At 45.5% G+C, this 19,343-nt stretch overlaps 1 protein-coding gene and 1 long non-coding RNA gene across 2 annotated transcripts in view; one reads left to right on the top strand and one right to left on the bottom strand.

The window, feature by feature from the left end:
- UBASH3B (ubiquitin associated and SH3 domain containing B) overlaps window positions 1-4,205 on the bottom strand; it is a 143,000-nt gene extending 138,795 nt beyond the window's left edge. The window contains exon 1 of the mRNA XM_037142805.2: window positions 3,721-4,205. Coding sequence (XP_036998700.1) covers window positions 3,721-3,881 — 161 coding nt within the window. The 5' untranslated portion in view covers window positions 3,882-4,205. The remainder of the gene's footprint in view (window positions 1-3,720) is intronic.
- Window positions 4,206-4,280: 75 nt separating this feature from the next.
- LOC128626560 (uncharacterized) lies at window positions 4,281-10,883 on the top strand. The gene is made up of 3 exons (XR_008390506.1): window positions 4,281-4,637; window positions 5,880-5,920; window positions 10,114-10,883. It is a non-coding gene; the product is annotated as an uncharacterized LOC128626560 (long non-coding RNA).
- Window positions 10,884-19,343: the final 8,460 nt, after the last annotated feature.

The following is a 19,343-nucleotide window of genomic DNA, read 5'->3' as shown; positions in this document are numbered from 1 at the left end:
AACAGCCTCACACAAACCCCAGCCAAACGAAAAGGCAGAGCTGTGTATCAGCCAGGACTCCCCAAACTCATTGTTCAACGACTGGTTCCCACACTCCACCTCTAGCCACAGAAGAGATAAGCGAGGAGAGCCTCAGTCCCCTCCGCCAAAGTGGGAGGCCAGCAGGGGGCAGTACAAAGTACAGTAGGGTTATTCAAAACCATAACTTGGGTACTGGGCCTGCCCTGCCTTCTCCAGTGATAGATGCAGCACCTCTCTGGGCCCCAGGTGTCCCTCTGCTCAGGCCTTTGCAGGGCACACACACACACACACACTCTGGCTTTCCCTTCCCACCAAACTCACTCCAGTCTTGACAAAGCCGGACCTTCATTTTTAGAACTTCTGGAACAGAGCAGAGCTATTGGGCATAGAATAACAAAAAAAGAAGAAAGGGATAGACTCTTTTGGCCCCTTGAGAGCTTTCTTCTGAGGCGCCCCCAAGGCTCCTTCCCCCCTCTGCTTGCTTACACACAGACAGACAGACAGACACACACACACCTGCCATAGACACCGCCACCCCTCCGCCCTTCTCCAGGTGGCAGGCTCTTCCACAGCAGAGTCTAGGGTGGGCTGAATGTCCTGAGGTGGGATGGAAAAAAGATCCAGGGAGTCAGGAGCTGGAGAGAACACACCCTGAAGTCGCCCTGCTTGCTCGGCACTTTTCCCAGCAGCTCTCTCATGCACTTAAGAAGCATGCATAGATCAATCCTGTCCCACTCAGAGGGAATCAGTGGTGCCCAGCGGGGGTTAAGTGACTTATCCAAGACCACAGGACCTTGCTGGCCCCTGAGCTCTCTGTCAGCCGACCTAGAACCCAGTGGAAGGGCCCCTCCTGCTGCTGCACAGCACTAGGCCCAGTTACAGCCAGAGGGGAAACCAGAGCTCTGCTCACTGGCTGCCACTGTTCTCTCCTTAAAGGGCCACGCTCCAGACATAGTCTCATCCTTTCTCCCCATCACAGCCAAATGTCTCGATCCCAGAAAGCTGTCCCTGCTCTCCCTTGCTCTCAATTTCATCATGCTCCTTCCTCTAGGACTAAGATCCAAAAAGAGGCTTCTCAGAGGCTAAGCCTGACAAAATGAGGTTAAAACTGCTCTCTGAAATTTCAGATGGCCCCAGGGAGAAGTCCCTCTTCTTACTGAACTGAGTTGTTATTAAGGGGCAGACTGACCACATTGGCCTTTCTAGGCTGAAGTAGAAGGGATGCCAGTCTGCGAAGGGAGTGGAAACAGGTCAGGTGATTGTCAAGGGCTCAGCCCACTCGGAGGCAGAGAATTTGAAGGAGACAGAATAGCAAACACAACCTTCCTCCCACCCAGGCTATTTCATCATGACCCACTCTGTCACCGTCCCAGTGGAGAGAGGCTGTGCACATAACAGCAAGAGGAGCTATGGCAGGCCGAATAATGTCTCCTCAAAAGACAGCCATGACCTATTCCCAGGAACCTTATGAGAGAAAAGTAGTTTGCAGATATGATTAAGTGAAGGAATCTTAAAGTGGGAAGATTAGCCTGAATTGTCTGGGAAAGCCCGAAAGCCCTAAATGCCATCACAACTGTCTTTCTAGGAAACAGGCAGAGAGAGGTTTGACACAGAAGCGGAGGCAAAGTGACCACGGAGGCAGAGATTGGAGTGATGTAGCCACAGCCCGAGAATGCCAGCAGCCACCAGGAGCTGGAAGATGCAAGGGCCGGATTCTCCCCTAGGGAGGGAGGGAGCACAGCCCTGCTGTCGCCTTGATTTCAGCCCAGTGACACTGGTTTAGGGCTTCTGGGCTCCAGAACTGTAAACAAAAAAATGCCTGCTGTCTTCAGGCACCCAGTGTGTGGCAGGTAACCCGTTCCAGCAGCCAGGGAAACTGATAAAGCAGCTCACTGTGTGCCAGGCACTGCACTCAGCATTCTCCCCACGTTAACTCACCCTGGCCCTGGATACAAGCCTATGCTGAGCACACGGCCTGGATTTGAATCCCAAATGCACTTACTGCTGTGACACTCGACAAGTTCCGTAACCTCTCTAAACCTGTTTCCCAATTCATAAAATGGGCGTACAGTTGCCTTTCTCATTGTGTGGCTGGGACAATAAGATGACTAATACGTAAAGTGCTTAGTACTGTACGTAGTAAGTACTCAGTAAATGCTAGCTATTATGAAATCTCAGAGTTTGAACAAGTCAAAATTACTCCAATTTTGACCATCATTCTAATATGTCAGGACATGGACAAGGCCTCCTGGACCCTTTAAAGTTAGTCTGAATAGCAAACATGATGGTCTTCGTAGTTAAGTGCTTCTTCCCCTAATTAAACTATGCAGGTCCTAGCACTGGCCCCATTTCTTAAAGGGAAAATGCCTCGGACTGTGCTAACTCTGCAGCACTGCCCAGCGACTCCGGGCCCCTATGTCCCTTTCTTAAGGAGAACTGTGCACATTCATCATCCACAGGAAGGACCTACCCAGCAGCACCCACACCTGACATACCCCGCGGAGCCCACACCCTCTCTCTGCAACTCTGGCATCAGCAACTGGAGCCCTGGTGCTTGGAAGCCAGTGGAAGACAGAAGTATCTATCGGTCCATTTCAGGCCTTTCAAGCAGGCTGCGTGGAATGAAAAACCAGGGGTCTGCTTGGATTAAGACGTAACGGCCAGGTTAGTAAAGAACAGAGCCCGCCCAGAGACCAGGGAAGGAACACCTGAAAAATGGGGCAGAAAAGAACTTTCACTAACTTCATTCGCCCTTCCTTAATAAAGTTTGCCCGACTCCCCCTTCAGGGGGTGCAATTCAGAGAAGCAGCGCCACAGGATCCCAGGCAGTGTGGCCCCACCTGAGAAATCTGCAGGCAACCAAGGGAGAATGGCCCAGCCATGGCCTTGACTTCCTCCTAGGTGAGGTTCCAACCCCACCACCTCTGATGCCCGGCTTCAGAAGGCTCCTGCTGCCTCTTGCTGGCGAACAGGCCTCTTCGCAGCAGGCTGCAGGGGCAGCCACCTGCGCCCTTTCTGCCATTGCCTGCCTACCCCACCCTCCAGGGGGAAGGATGAAGGAGGACAGCGCCCCCTCCTTACTCTCTCGCACCCCCAGACATCTATGCTGCCGTCACCACTGACGAGAAGCGAGAACCCAGGTTCCCTAGAGGAATTGCTTCTCCTTCCTTCCTCCCTATCAATGAACACGCAGCAGCACCCACGCTCCCGCCCCTCCTACTCCGGAGGGAGACGGAACAGGAGCGCGCGGCATCCGGAGCTGGAAGCTGCTGCAGTGGGTGGGCCGGCCTCCCTGCCCGGCGGTCCCAGTCCCTTTCCTAGCCCTCTACAGGATCCGAAACCAGCCTAGCGCTCCGGATCCAGAGGGCGCCTGAGTCCCCAGTAGGGCCCGCCTCCCCAGGGTCCGAGAGACACCCGAACTCAGCCCCACGGCGGAGGCCTGGCGCTGGGCAAGGCACCCGAACTGGAACCCGGTGTCCTCGCCCTGAGGCGTGCCTACCCTTAAGCAGCCCCAGCAAGCTCCGGCCCCGCGCCCAGTGTGAAGGCGTGAGCGCCGGCTCCTGCGCCCCATCAGCCCCCAGCAGGAGGTGGGCAGCGGGGTGCGCGCCGCCCGGACGGCAGGCGCGGGAGGCGAACCCGAGCGAAGCCGAGGGCCGGCGCGGTAGGAAGGGTGCTGCGGCTGGGAGCATCGGCACTTACGCGCGGGCTCTGGGGAAGCCCATGGACAGGAGCACGTCCAGCGCAGATCCATGCTTGACGGTACCGGGGCGCTGCTGGCGGGCCCTCCGCGGGGTGACTTTGCTGTACAGTTCCTCCCGCGCGGCCATGCCCAGCGGGCCGGGGGCGCCGTACTGTGCCATGCTCAGCGGCCATCCATCGCCGGGGACCCTAGCTGGGGCTGGGGCTGGGCGTGCCTCGGGGCCGCGGGCCGGCTGAAGGTGGCGCGCGGAGCTCGGCGAGTGTCGCGATCCGGGCGCTTCCTGGTGAGGCCCCCGGAGCCAGTCGGCCAGCGAGCGGCTCCGGCCAGCGGCTGGGGCCTCCGGGACCAGCGCGGCGCCGGCTGCAGGTCTGCTCCTCCGCCCCCTTCCTTCTCCTCTCCCAGCAGTCCGGGAATTTGCAATGAGTAATTTTTGAATGGATCAAAAAGGACAAGACGCCTGTGGGCTGGCCTCCTGGCCTGGGCCGGCCCCGCCCCTCTCTTAAAGCGGCCGCGCGCGGACGCAGCTGGAGGCGGGCCCGTGGCGGAGTTCCTGCTCCGGGGCTGGCGTGCTACCCTGGAGCCTGCCCTGCAGGCGTCTTCTTCCGAGGGCCGTTCCCAGCGCCTCTGCCTTCGCCAAGGCTGGTACAGACGGCCGCTTGGGCCTTAAGGCACCGCATTAACCCAGTTCCAGTTTCCTGTGGTTCTAGATGGGGTTAATAATGGAAACTGAGAGAACTGATGGATGACATTAATGAACTAGAAGGCCAAGCCAGAGGCCCAGATAAAAGGTTCTGCTTCCAAAAGACCCTGCACAACCCAGGGGACTGTTACAGCCATTGAAGAACAATTCACTCCCTCGTCCGGACACAGGGCCACACCGAACACCTACCACGCTCTACGAGACAGAGATGGTGACGTCAGTACAAAGAGTGGGACCTCAGGCTGTCAGGCCTGGGCGGGGAGAAGAAAGGGGGAGGACGGGGGCTGAAAGAGGAAGAGGGAGGGGAAGATGAAAGGAGGAAGGAGGAGGAGAGAGGAAGTGGGAAGTGGAAGCAGGGTGGAGGGAGCAGGGACAGAGAAGCCACTCTTACCAACTGTACTTACATTCACATGTCATAAGAGAATGAGTGCCTGGTCAATAAAACGGTCCAGAGGAAGAATGGATCATTACTGGTCAGCAGTGAGGAACAAGTGAATTGCTTCCCAGGTTGGACAAAGCCACTGCTACCTCAAATGTGGTGGATTTCCTACCCAACCCATTCCCCCATGCTCCACACCAGGAGGTGGGCTGGGAGCGGTTAAGGCTCTTGCATTTAGAGATAAATTTGTTTTCCACAGTCAGGGACAAGCAGCCCACGTGGTGCAATGGAAAAGGCACAGAGTAAACCCTAGCTGCTCCTCTTTCTCAGGTAATGATAATAAAACTGTCAATGTAAGAGACATTTGAACCCGCAGAGAATTCTTGGTGAGTTTATTTGAGCCAAACTGGCGACAGTTGCCAGGAAGCAAAATTTCTACGAAGAAATGCCCCAGAGAAGGGCAGTTTGGCACCTTGTGTTGAACACAACCAAAAGAGGAGGCCTAAGGAGCTACAGGGAAATCCATGGGTGAGAGATTAGGGAGGAGGTAAAAAGCAAACCTGGAGCGGGAGTGAATCTCTGAGACTGGACAAAAGGTAAAGTGATAGACACATACTTTTAACAGTTAATGATGAACATGATAACAATGAGGGGGTTGTGGTCTCTGGTGCAGTGCCTGTGCTTTGAGGGGTCCAGAAAAAGGAAACTTGACATTCCAAAGGTATGTTATCTTAGGTGCAAACAGACAACAGGCTCAGTTAAAATAGAGACTGACCTTTGTTAGGGAAAAATACCCGTCTAGGGCATGACCGCCCATCATGAACTGCTTTTAGTTAGAAAGGTTTAATTTCAGACTATCCTATGTGTTTCCTTTGGTCTCTGAGTTTGTAAGGCCACCACGAAGTCCTCCCCTGAGTTTGTCGGGTTTAATATGTGGCCCCTCTTTTCCCCACAAAACCTAACATTTATCAAACTCTTATATGTGTCAGCTGTTGTGCTAAACATAAGAAATTAATTAACTCATTGAATTTTTACAAGGACCCTATGAAATGGATATGAGAATTATCTTAATTTTACAGGTGAGAAAACTCCGCTCAGAGAGGCTGATGTCACGGTGCTGGTAAGTACACAGCCACAGCCTTTACCCACTGGTGCTCTGAACAAGTTGCTTCTGCCTTCTGCAGCCCCAGGTCTCATCTGCATGCATTCTAGTGCCTTACACAAGTGCACAAGCGTGCGTGCACACACACACACACACACACACACACACACACACGGTTCTCCACAACAGGTCAGCTCCTTTCCCTTTATGGAGTGAGGGGGAGGGATGATGACCAGCATTCCTGAGCAGCTTTTTAATGTTGCTTTAAAAGGCATCTTAAAGTTTAACCAGGGGAAATGACAGTTTAATTCTTTTAGCCCAGAATTGGTTTTCAAAAAAATACCCAGTGGTATATGAAAGTGGGGAGATAAGGACTAGTGGAGCTTATACAACAATGTGCATACTTTTGTCTCCTCTTGCTGTGTAAGGCAGAGGGGAAAGTTCACACTTCCTGGGTGGGAGATTCTGCCACAACAGAGGAAGTGTGCTGGAGCCTTGCAGGGGGCTTTTCCAGGGTGTGGCAAAGAGACAGAACTGGGCTGGGAAGCAGTACCTAGTAGACTTCTCTTTGGGGTGGGTTCATAAAGGAGACTGGACCTTACCCAATATTCTGAATTTCTTCCTAATGCCTGCACTTAAGGTCAAGACTTGGAAGTTCTTTGTAAGCCATAAGCACTACACAAATAATAACTCAAATACATTGAGAACTTACTATATGCTAGTGCTGTTCTTAGGTTCTTACACATACAACTCATTTACTCTACCAACAAGGCAATAACTTAACTACTACTATATGATCATTGGCTACTTTACAAATAATATTGAGGCAGACAAAGGTCAAGTATTTTTTGCAAGATCATATAGCTAGTAAGTGGGAGAACCAAGATTTGAACTCTTAAAAAAACAAAACAGGATTTGAACAACCATTTACCATTTTTATGATGATGAGGAGATGCCAACCATTAAAATAACTTGGTTGCCTTTTGACTCCTTTTATGTCCCTTGACACAAAACTCCTGAATCTCTCTTTCTCCAGAAAAAGTGAGTGAACTGTCTTTGTGGGGGAGGAAGAAACTTTACCCTCAAGTTTTTTTCAGCTGGTCTAATAATAAAATACACATAAGATGGATTAGCAAGAGAAAATAACCCAACTTAGTCTACATGCAGGCATGGGAACCCGGCACACACAAGAGAGTCAGAGAGACCCCGCTTGCAGGAGGTTCAAAGACAGAACCAGAAAACGGGTCTCCAAGATATTCTGACTGCAGGTAAGATGCCCTGAGGGCCTCAGAGGGTCCTTGCAGTCCAATGAGAACAGCAGATGTTCCGTAATTACAAGTTTACCCTTCCCAATAGATAATCTCTTACTATGGGCAAGGCCCCTTCCTCCGATTCTTCCAGGTAGTTAAGATGAGGCAGAAGTTTCTCGAGCTCGCAGCTGGAGCTGAAGTTGCCATAAGCTCAAAACAATCAGCCTACCACAGAGGTGACTTTCTGAACCCCTACATATTTCTCCCTCTAGAAAAACTGTGAGGAAATGATGGACATAAAAGTAGTTTTAGGTAGCCTGGGAAAAAAGCACCAGGGAAAGCCTGACACCTCGGATGGAAACTACTTTGTCTGAGGCACTTTTGTGGGAGTCCCAGGGCCTCTGCTTCCTCTCTTCAGCTCTGGGCCAGCACTCGGACTCTCACCATTTATCTGGCAGGAGGGAGGGGGCTGACAATTAAGGTGCATTGTGTTTTAATTGCACTGACTTATAAAAGCTAGGGGAAGCTTTATAAATGTCCATATTATTTTACAAGAGAGAAGTGACTGGGCTATCTGATGGGAGGAGGAGTGATGCAGGTGGGGCCTGGCGCCTGAGGGAGCTGCCAGTGGGCCTGGAGCTGCCTCCTCCAAAGGGAAGGGGCGGGGAGGAGAGGGGAGGGGAGGGAAAGCGGTCGTCACGGACTCCCCCCACCCCTCACCACAGTGAGTCTCATCGTGTGAGCTCCGTTTAACTGCACCCCCACTCTCCCCAGTCCTTTTCTTGTTGTGTTAGCCCTTCTGAAAGGGGCGCAGAAACATCCAGCACACGCCCAGTTAATTGAACTCCTGGTTTCTAAAGTGGTCCTCTGTCTTCCTTCTCCCCTGGGCCCTTGAGGAAAGCCCACATGACTGCATTAAGAACAAGCAGTAAGCTCTGCAGGAGGTCCCCGGTCGTGAGGTTTGGGATGTGGCCTTGGCAAATAGAGGTAGTGTGTGAACCCTGGGAATGGTTCTGTTCTTCAAGGGGATTCCTCCCAGCCCAAAGATTTGGAAACCCTGTGGTTAGGAAAGAAAGGAAAGAGCAAGTAAGGGCTCCAAACCTCAGAACCATGCTGACTATGACTTAAAACATGTTCTCTGTCCCTCTCTGGGTCTCAGCTTCCTCACCTGGCACATGAGGGGCTGGCTTAGGCTGGGAATTCCTAGGACTTTGACAAGAGACTCATTATGGCCAGGGGTTGGGGCCACTCACCTGGAGGAAGTGGGTGAGGCATGGAATGTCTCCTCTTTTCAGAGCAGCTATAATTTTCCAGCTGTATGGATGGTTTCCTGTAGGAAGATGGTGTGAGGGCGTCCAAACTTTTGGCATCTCATGGCCACACTGGAAGAAGAGTTGTCTTGGGTCACACGGTAAATACATTGTGACACATAATCAGAAAAAAATCATATCGTGTTTTAAGTAAATTTACGATTTTGTGTCGAGCCGTGTTCACAGCCATTCTGGGCGGAATGCAGCCTGTGGACCATCGGTTGGACACCCCTGGAACGTGATCAAAACACATTTAAAAAAACACTGTACCGGGTGATCTTTAATGCCCAGTTTAGTTTGAGAGACCATAATTTAATAAAAAGGAAAGTAAGGAGGAATGGAGCAGGGTCGGTGAGAGGGGGACGAGATTGCTGGGAGGGAAGGACAGGTCGGGTGGGTGGGGAACCTGGGGAAGGGTCTTCTACACGGGCAGTTGTTCCACCATTAGAGGAAATTATAATTACGGGACTCAAAGTGCTTCAGTTGCCAGTACGGCAGCATTAATGCATCACATCGATATGCTGTACACTTTAAACTCACAATGTTTTTATCAAATTAGGTCTAAATTAGATTAAATTAAGATTAAAAAGTTATGTCATTTGTACCCTGTCCTGACACATGGTTGTAACAGAGCTAAGCACCTGGAGGCTGGTGACTGCTTCCCAGTCTGGAATTCGTCCCTGGGACTTTGCACAGTGCCAGGGACACAGGAGGTGCAGGGCAGAGTCTCCGTGGTGGCCGGCGGGTAGCCAGGCTACAGAGCAGGAAGAGCGAAGGCTGAAACAAGTTTGCAGCAGCACACCAAAAAGTGGCTTGTATATTTCACACACAAAGAGAAAGTAAGGTTTCTCCCAATTGCAAAAGCAAAATACAGGTGGAAGAGTGTCTATTTTTATTTCTTTTTCGCCCATCTCTGAACAAAATCCCAGCGCGTCTATTCCAAAATGCTCCTAGAAGACCCTCCGGGGTCCACGTTTCCCTGCGTAAAGGCCTCCCTGCCCCACGGTGTGTGTGGGTGTCCTAGACTTGCCACACACCAACAGAGGTGTTGTGGAGCAAACAGTATGCACTAAAAATGTTTTTTCCTCTTCTTCTCACACAACTTCCTTTTTTGTACAAAATGAACTATTTTAGCAGCATAAGGAGAAATTTTGTTTCTAAGAAATAGAATTAAGTAGATATAAAAATGTAGATATGGAGAGAAAAACTTGACTTAAAAGAGTACAAATGATGCAATCTCTGAGCATTGGACACCAGGACCCCTCGCTGGGTAGGCAGCGGAGGGGCAGAAGGAAGGACGGAGGCAGGGTGTCTGCTGGCTTGTCTGTGTTTACATTTTCATGGTGACCATTGATGCATGTGCCTCTCTTGTGGCTTATACTGTAGGAACACATGTTAAGGAATTCAGTGGAAACTTGCTTCCTTGCTAATACTTTAAAAGTATAGATCAAATGATGAATTCTCTTTAGGAACATTACACTTTGTGGACTTGGCTGCTTTACGTCTCATTCTTAATTGAACATTAAGGGAATGTAGTAGTTTAGTTGTAACTCTGCCAATATCTTTATCTAGGGGACTGTTTCCATTTTTGTCTTTTATGAAATTTTTTTGTCACCCAAAAAGGAACAATTATATATCTTTTTTCTTCCAGATTCAGCTGGTGTAATGTATTCTTGGTTATCAAAATGAGGCAGGACAGTGAGAAGCGAGGAGAGTTCCTTGGCGAGTGGAATAGGGAAACTCAGATTAGTAGCTGAACAAGCCGGCTGGGTGATTTACAGCCAGATACAGAGGCACTTCCCTGGAGACAACATCGAGGCCTCATTTGTGTTCCAGCTCCAGGCCCAGAAAAGCAGCATGACCAGGTGGACGACCCCAGGACCAGCTACAATGACTGATGACACCCTGTCCCGCCCTGACCAACCAGTAGAGCCTAATAAACTAAAAGGGTGCACCTGGAGAACTGATGCATGTTCTGCTGGAGTTTTCTCTAGAGACTTAAGATTTCCACCAGCGAGAGAGAGATAAAAGCCTCAAGACAAAGGACCCAGTGTTCTCTCCCTCTGGGCAGCAGCCCAATCCATTCCCTTCCCCCTCTTCTTCCCCCACAGGTGTGCATCTCCTAAACTCTAAGAGTCCTCAGGAGACTTGCATCCAGGGTAGCAATGGGCAGTGGCACTGGTCCCAGGCTGATCCCCTGAACTTGTCCCCAAGGCCCCCTTTTCTCTGGCTTCCCAGTGAGTCAAAACAGCCCAGCCTGGGCTCCCCTGTTGCTTCTTCTATGCTGAGCCCTTCCTCGTTCCACTGTCCCCAGCTTTAATAAATGCACTCTCGTAGCCCCCTGGACTCATGTTGTGAAAGCTTTCCTACATGAAGCCAAGAACCCTCACATGACATCTGGTCCCAGGCGGACACGCTCAGGCCAGGTCCCCATCTGGTAACAAAAATACACATGTACCTTTGGGACTTTGAAATGTGAAAAAGCAGGAAACATAATTGCGCGATCTTAATTGCATAAAAGCAGATGCTCAGCTGTTTCGTAGGTACACACGGGACCTAGAAGAACACATTGATTTGTGAGCTGCTTGGGATTATGGATGACTTTGCTCTTTGCTTCTGTGTTTTTCAATTTCCTATTTTCACTTTTTGACAATAAATGTTATTTTTAAAACCTGAAAAAAAGAGGGGCCTCGGAGGCTGCAAAATAAAATTTTTGAATATTTCTTTTTAAAAAATGTAAGAAAATGCAATTCAGTGAATTTTTGTGGAACCGTGTACATTGATCTTATTTTTCCAAATCATGCATGATATGTAATATAAACATGAATAACTTATGACCTATAAAAGGAGTAAAACTTTTGTTATGCCAAGTCACAGGCAGAATAACACTCTCGCAGGGACATTTCTTCCCGCGAGAAGATTCCACATTCTGGAAACTAAAATATTACAAGTGTCTGTTGCTGCTCCCCTCGCCCTCACTCCCATTCAGTTGGCTGCCCCTCTGCCCAGACTGTTTAGAAAGTGCTTAGTTGGACTTTATGACAAGTCCTATTCTCAGATTGGGTTATAGGTTTGGGAAAGTAAGCAAAATAATACACCTCAGTTTCTCATCTTTAAAATGGAAACATTATGTACCCCATAAGGTTTTTAAAAATATGTTTATGGATTTTAGAGACAGGAAGGGTCAGAGAGAGAGAGAGAGAAACATCTCAATACGGGATGGATTGTTTGCCTCCTGTATGCACCCTGACTGGGAACCGAACATACAACCTTCGGTGTTGTGAGACAATGTTCCAACCACCTGGGCCGCACCAGCCAGGGCCCTCATAGGGTTTTGGTGATAACTAAGTGAATCACAAGGATGAAAGCACCAAGCTCCAGATGTTTGCTGAGGGCTTAATGGAGATGGCTTCTTTTACCTGTGCACTACTGCCCCTTCCTCATGACAGTTGTTCCTGTACTTTCTTTCTGATTAGACCTTGGATGGCAGAATTAGATTATTTACAATTCGTGGTTCACATATGGTTCAATTTTAGCTATTTAGCTGGTTGTTTAATCAGTTCATGTTTAATAAGCACATACAAACCCTTTGCCTAAAACAAGCCAGGATAATAACTATGTCTTACTAGATGACCGCTCCCCGATCAACGAACGCACCCCTGCCTCCTGTCCCCAGGTGTCTTCACTCTGTGTCCTATGTCCACCGTTCTGTTTTCATTTCATATAATTTTACTGAATTTATAAGTCATCCTAATGAATATTACTTTAATTTTTAAAAGATATTTTTCATATCATAAAAGAGTATAATGCTGTTTGTAATTTTGGAGGATTTACCATTTTTGTTGAATAGTGTATGGCTAAGGTAAGTACATACTGTTGAATACAGGGTAATCCACTGGTTTTATAGCTGTGTAGTAGTCAACTCTCCTGTTAATTCATGTTTGAATTAGTTCCAAGTTTTTGCTTTACAATTTTAATGCTATGAACACTCTTTACATGTCTCCAGCTGTACGTATGCAGGAATAACACGTGGGGATATCCTAGGAGTAGGATGGTTGGGTCATCTTCAAGTTAGGAGTCAGTGCAGAAACGTTTTCCAAAGTGGTTACACCAATTCACCTTCCTGCCAGCAGCACATATGGGATCTCTTTGTGTTGTGGCTACATAATTGTTCTGTAGTCCAGGCTATTGTACAAGCCACCGAGGATCATTGGAGGCAACACACAGAGTTCAACTGTATGGGCTGTATGTTTGACTTCTACTTTATTCCTTATTAGTCATGTGAACTTGAACAAATTCACTCATACAACAATTATTCACTGAGCATCTACTCTGAGCTGAGGACCCAGAAATTAACAGGATAGAGTCCAGTTACCAAGAACCCTACATTCTAGTAGGAAGAGACAGGCAGTGGATAAGTAAATATAAAGTCCATACGATGATAAGTGCTACAAAGAAAGAAAAACAGGATAATGTGCTGAAGAGTGACAGAGTGGACAGCTCCTTTAGCAAAAGTGGGTAAGGAAGGTCACCTGTGTAAACGAGACATCAGAGCTAAGATCTGAATGACAAGAAGGAGGCAACCAAACATGTGGAGGAGGGACAGAGTTTTAGGAAGAGGACACAGTGAACGCAAAGGCTGTAGGGCAGGAACACTCAGACAAATGAGAAGAAGGCCAGAGAAGCTGAGGCATAGTAAGTGAGGGCAGCATTAAGACAGGCAGTGGGCATGTCAGAGTCAGCTCAATTAGCTGGTGGGAGTATACCATTAAATTTTCAGGAATGCTTGGAGTCTGTTGTTATACCATTAGTAGGTGGAGAGCAGCTGTGGTGGAGTATTTACACCATGAAAACTGGCAAACACTTCCTTAGGGTCTCCCCCTGACCCTGAGAAATATGTGTGTGGAAGAGCAGGGTGAGGGGAGGGACATATGCTACTAAACAGGTAAAATTTTAAAATGCAACATGCTCATCAATAGACAAGCAGATAAAACAGCTGTGGTACATCTACAAAATGGAATACTACATGGCCATAAAAAAGAAGGAAATCTTACCTTTTGTGACAGCATAGATGGACCTAGAGGGTATTATGCTAAGTGACATAAATCACTCAGAGAAAGACAAATACCATATGATTTCACCTATATGTGAAATAAAGAATAAACAAAATAGAAACAGACTCATAGAGCACAGGCTGACAGTTGACAGAGGTGAGGGCAGTTAAGGGGCTGGGTTTAAAAGGTGCAGGGATTGAGAAGTACAAATTTGTTCTTTCAGACTAGTCACAAAGATGTCAATTATAGCATAGGGAATATAGTCAATAATATTGTAATAACTACATTTGTTTGGGTCAGGTAGATACTTAAGATACTGAGGGGACCACTATAAAGTACATGATTGCCTAGTTACTATGCTGTATATCTGAAACTAATACAGAATAACATCAAATGTACACTGTAATGTAAAAACACAGTTAAACAATAAAAAGAAGTATATATATATCGCTCAACCACAAAAAGATTAAATATTGTATTTATGACAACATGGATGATCTTGAGGGTATTATGCTAAGTAAAAGAAGTCAGAAAAGGACAAAAAGCTATGGCATGATTTCACTCATGTATGGAATAGAAAAAAAAGTAATGAACCAAGTAAACAAAACACGAACAAACTCCTGGACACAAGCAACAGAATAGTGGTTGCCAGAGAGGAAGAGGGATGGGGAAAGGCAAAATGGGTAAAAAGTGTCAAATATATGGTGATGAATATAAATGAGACTTTTGGTGGTGAGCATTCAATAATGTATACAAATATCAACTTATTATACACCTGAAATTTATAGAATATTATTAACCAGTTACCTCAATGAAGTATTTTAAATTTTTTAATTAAAAAGAAGAGACAGTTACTGAATCTCTCAAAACTTAATCTTCAGTGTTGCTGTGAGAATTACTTAAGTTTCTTCACATAAAAAACAGGGCACACAGTGAATCCTTGGTGGCTAAGGAGTGCTTGCCGCACCTGCCACTTTTCACACTTCTTCCCCAGCTTCCCTACCCTCCAGCAGTCTGTTTATGATGGCCCTAGAGAAAAAAGAACAAGCACATGTGGAGTGGTCACTACAGGTTAGAGGTCTTTCCATATTAGCAATGCTGTCAGGCAGATCTCTACATGGAAATTTACTGATAAATCTGTTGAAGTTCAAAGAAATTATATAATTTGCCCAAGGTCACACAGCTACTAAATGCTGAAACTAGTATTGAAAATGAAGACATCTGAATCTACCATCAGGGCACATTACAATGAACTTTAATTGATTAATACCAATAAAAGTATTTTAATAGGCAACCGATATCAGTGGACACTTTATTTGGATGTGCTATTAAATGAACCATGTGGCTGCCTGAACCCACAGGTCAAAAGTGTTCAAAGACGCATGAACAAAAAGAGGTTGCAGCATAACTGCTGTTCAAGTAATTTTTACTAAACTCGCCAGATGATCAGGAGACTCACAAGTAAAAGACAAACAAAATTCTTTCTTCCTCACTCCTTGCCTTCTGTATAATGGAATACCCAATATATTTGGATATTGGGCTTAAAGACGGGGGTGGCTTCAAGGAGTATAAAGTCTAGAGAATGACAATAATGATCAGACTATGACACCACAAAATAATTGAGAGATAAAAATTTTCCTAAGTTGCTACAGGGGCAAAATGAGGGAAGTATGATTTGGAAAGTTTCCCCAGAGAAGGTGATGTTTGAGCTGGACATTGGAACATCAATATAAGTTAATTTGATGAGGAATGAGGTAGTGGGGATGGGATGAAGCTGGGAAAAAAAGAAAGGATGTTCCAGGTGGAGAGAATACCAGGTACGAAGGCCAGCTAGGAGAAAGATCATGTCATCTCTAAAGACCTGCATAGTAGGAACACGGGTTTGGGGAGAACGCGGTAGGTCCAGACACTGGAGCAGGGTTGGATAATTTAGGTTATTGCAAGACCAGACTTATTTATACGTAACATTTTCCGAGCTGATGTGTCCCCAGCTCTCACACTGTGTTGAGAAATTCATCATTACCTAATGACTGGGTTTGCAATCCCAAACCACTTGGAATCTAGGGTGGTATGAACTGAATGTTTGTATTCCTCAAAATTTACATGTTGAAATCCTAACCCCTAATGTGTTGGTATTAGAAGGTAGGGCTTCTGGAATAACTAGGTCATGAGGGTGGAGCCCTCATGATGGGCGTTGTACTCACAGAGGGCAACCTAGAGAGCTCAAGTAAGATTTATTCCAGGGATGCAAGACTGGCACAACATGTGCAAATCAATAAATGTGATATACCACATAAATTAAATGAAGGATAAAAGCCACATTATCATATTAATAGATGCAGAGAAAGCATTGGATGTACTCATTTATGACTTAAAAAACTCTCAGCAAAATGGAAATAGAGGGAACCTACTTCAATATAATAAAGGCCATATATGACAAATCCACTGCCAACATCATACTCAATGGGCAAGAACTAAAAGCATTTTCCTTAAGATTTAGGGATGTCCACTTTCACCTTTCTTATTCAACATAGTACTGGAAGTCCTAGACACAGCAATCAGACAAGAAACAAGAAATAAAAGCCATCCAAATTGGAATGAAAGAAGTAAAACTATCGTTATTTCAGATGACATGACACTGAATATAGTGATCTCTAAAGATTCCACAAAAAAACTACTAGAAGTGATGGGCTCAATAAGGTAGCAGGCTACAAAATAAATATCCAGAAATCTATTGCATTTTATACACCAATAATGAACTACTAGAAAGAAAAACTAAAACAATCCCATTCACATGCTTCACACACACACACAAAAACCTAGGAACAAATATAACCAAAGAGTTAAAAGACCTGTACTTAAAAAAATTATGATGCTGAAGAAAAATTGAAGAAGATACAAATAAGTGAAAGCACATACTGTGTTCATGGATAGGAATTATTAACACCCTTAAAATATCCATAGTGCCCAAAGCAATCAATGGATCCAATGCAATTCCTATCAAGACACCAATGGTGTATTTCACAGAACTAGAACAAGTGTTCCAAAAATTTATATGGTACCAGAAAAGACCTTCAAAAAACACATCAACCTTGAGAAAAGAGAACGAAGTCAGAGGAATCACGTTACCTGATACAAAACTACTGAGAGGCCATAGTAATCAAAACAGCCTGGTACTGACATAAAAACAGACATATAGATCAATGGAACAGAATAAAGAACACAGAAGTAAACCCATGCCATTATAGCCAATTAATATTTGGCAAAGGTGGCAAAAACATGCAATAGAGTAGAGATAAGCTATTCTATAGGGGAATATTGGACAAAAATGTGTAAAAAAATGAAATCAGACCACGTTCTTACACCATACACAAGAATAATCTCAAAATGGATTAAAGACTTAAATATTAGACACACAATCATAAAAAGCTTAGAAGAGAACATAGGCAGTAAAATCTCAGACATTCCTCATAATAATATTTTTTGTGATGTATATCCTTAAGCAAAGGAAACAAAAGAAAAAAATAAACAGATAGGACTCCATCAAACTAAAAAGTTTTTGCACAGCAAAGGAAACCATCAACAAAATGAAAAGACAACTCACTGAATGGAAGAACATATTTGCCAATCATACATCTGATAAGAGGTTCATATTCCAAGTTTATAAAGAAGTTATAAGACTGAACACCAAAAAACCAAACAATCCATTTAACAAATGGGCAAAGGACTGGAATAGACAATTCTCAAAATAAGAACAGATGGCCAATAGACATTTGGAAAGATGCTCAATATCACTAATCATCAGAGAGAAATGCAAATTAAAACCACAATGAGATATCATGTCACACCTGTCAGAATGACTGTCATTAACAAGTCAACAAATAACAAGTGCTGGTGAGGACATAGAAAAAAGGGAGCCCTCATGCACTGTTGGGAATGCAGACCGGTGTAGCCATTGTGAAAAGCAGTGTGGAGTTGCCTCAGAAAATTAAAAATGAAACTGCCTTATGATCCAGTGATTCTACTTTTGGGAATTTATCTGAAGAAACCCAAAACACTGATTTGAAAGAATACATACACCCCTATGCTCACTGCAGCATTATTTACACTAGCCAAAGTAGGGAAATGGCCCAAGTGTCCATCAGTAGATGAGTGGATAAAAAAGCTGTGATACATTTACACAATGGAATACTACTTGGCCACAAAAAGAAGGAAATGTTACTTTTTCGTACAGCATGGATGAACCTGGAGAGCATTATGCTAAGTGAAATAAGCCAGTTAGAGAAAGACAAGTAATATATGATTTCTCTCAAACATGAATCTAATGAACAGAATGAACTAACAAGAAAAAAATGAGACAGACTCATAGATGAGGTGCAGGCTGACAGCTCTCTGGGGTTGGGTGGTGGAGAAATAGAACAAAATAGAAAAAAAAAAGAGAAAAATCTCACGGACACAGACAACATATGGTGATTGCCAGGAGGTGGGGGAGGGGTGGGGAAGATGGAGGAGGGTATAAGGGGGATGAATGGTGATGGAAGGGGACTTGACTTGGGGTGGTGAACACACAATACATCACACAGATGATGGGTTATAGAATTGTGTACCCCAATAAAGTAAATAAAAAGGGAGCGAGAGACCTTAAAGAGTTCCCTTACCCCTTCTACCAAGGGAAAATCAGAGCTATAGCTCAAAATAATTCTCATTATTCAAGACTCAGCTAAAGTCCTGATATTTCTGAAAAGGCTTTCCAGGGCCCTCAGTTAATAAGAAGGGTCAGAGCACTTTTAAAAGCCTAAAGTCTCATAAATAATTTACAATATACTGCCTTTTATTTTTCCTTTACTTTTTATTCTCTCTCAAGTGTAAACATTTGTTTAAAAAATTATAGTACCAAAGCAGCGAGGTACTTTTATCATATAAGTACTATAAAAAATAAAGAAGGAAAAACAATCATTTTAAGTAGAAACAATCAATGATAAGATTTTAGTGCATTTTCTTCCATTTATTGTTTAAGTAAAATTGATGATCAGGCTCTGGCCTAGTCGAACTAGTTCTAAACTACCTGAGAGTGGGGATTAGGCACCATCACTACACCCTTTTTACCTCCTATAGGGGCCCTTAAACATCTGTCACTGAGGGAGACAGCACTCAGTGAACTATGAGCTCCGAGCAGGTTGGGGCCATGGTATATGCATGCAGAGTGTGTCATTGTAGATTTGCTTGATAATATGGGCCCGAGTGAGTGGTGCTGTGAAAAAGCCAGAGGAGAAAACAAACGTAGTCAAACATCCAGGACGAGTCTTCACACATGTGCTCTCCAGAAGCAACACCACCCATCTGGGCCAGTGTCTTATGGGGATTATGCGGGATTCATCTTGGGGGCAGGTGACCAGACCACCACCTGGAAAATGGAAGCAAAATTAATAAAGTAAGGAAAAGATCACTGTCTTTCCCTCTCCTTTCCCTCCTTCTTACAAAAGTCCACTGGGCAAAATAAATGCTTGCTCTCTGGATAAATCTGATTGTTATTCATTTCTGTGGCTGCTGTAACAAACTGCCACAAACTGGGTGGCTCAAAATGACATGCATCATTCATTCTTTTCAAGTTCTGGAGCCCAGAAGCCCTGAACCAGTGTCGCTGGGTTGAAATTAAGGCAACAGCAGGACTGTGCTCCCTCTGGAGGTTCTAGAGGAGAATCCATTCCTTGCCTCTTCCAGCTCCTGGTGGCTGCTGGCATTCTTGGGGTGCATGTGTTCCACCTCTCTCTGATGTTTAAGACAGTATCTTCGTTTCTGTCTCTGCTCTTACTATCACCTTCTCCTC

Source organism: Artibeus jamaicensis, unplaced genomic scaffold, assembly GCF_021234435.1.
Source record: "Artibeus jamaicensis isolate MK-2021 breed Jamaican fruit bat unplaced genomic scaffold, CSHL_Jam_final scaffold_660, whole genome shotgun sequence".
NCBI classification, from domain to species: Eukaryota; Metazoa; Chordata; class Mammalia; order Chiroptera; family Phyllostomidae; genus Artibeus; species Artibeus jamaicensis.
The sequence above is the reverse complement of the archived record's forward strand: the minus strand, read 5'-3'. Positions and strand labels throughout refer to the sequence as shown.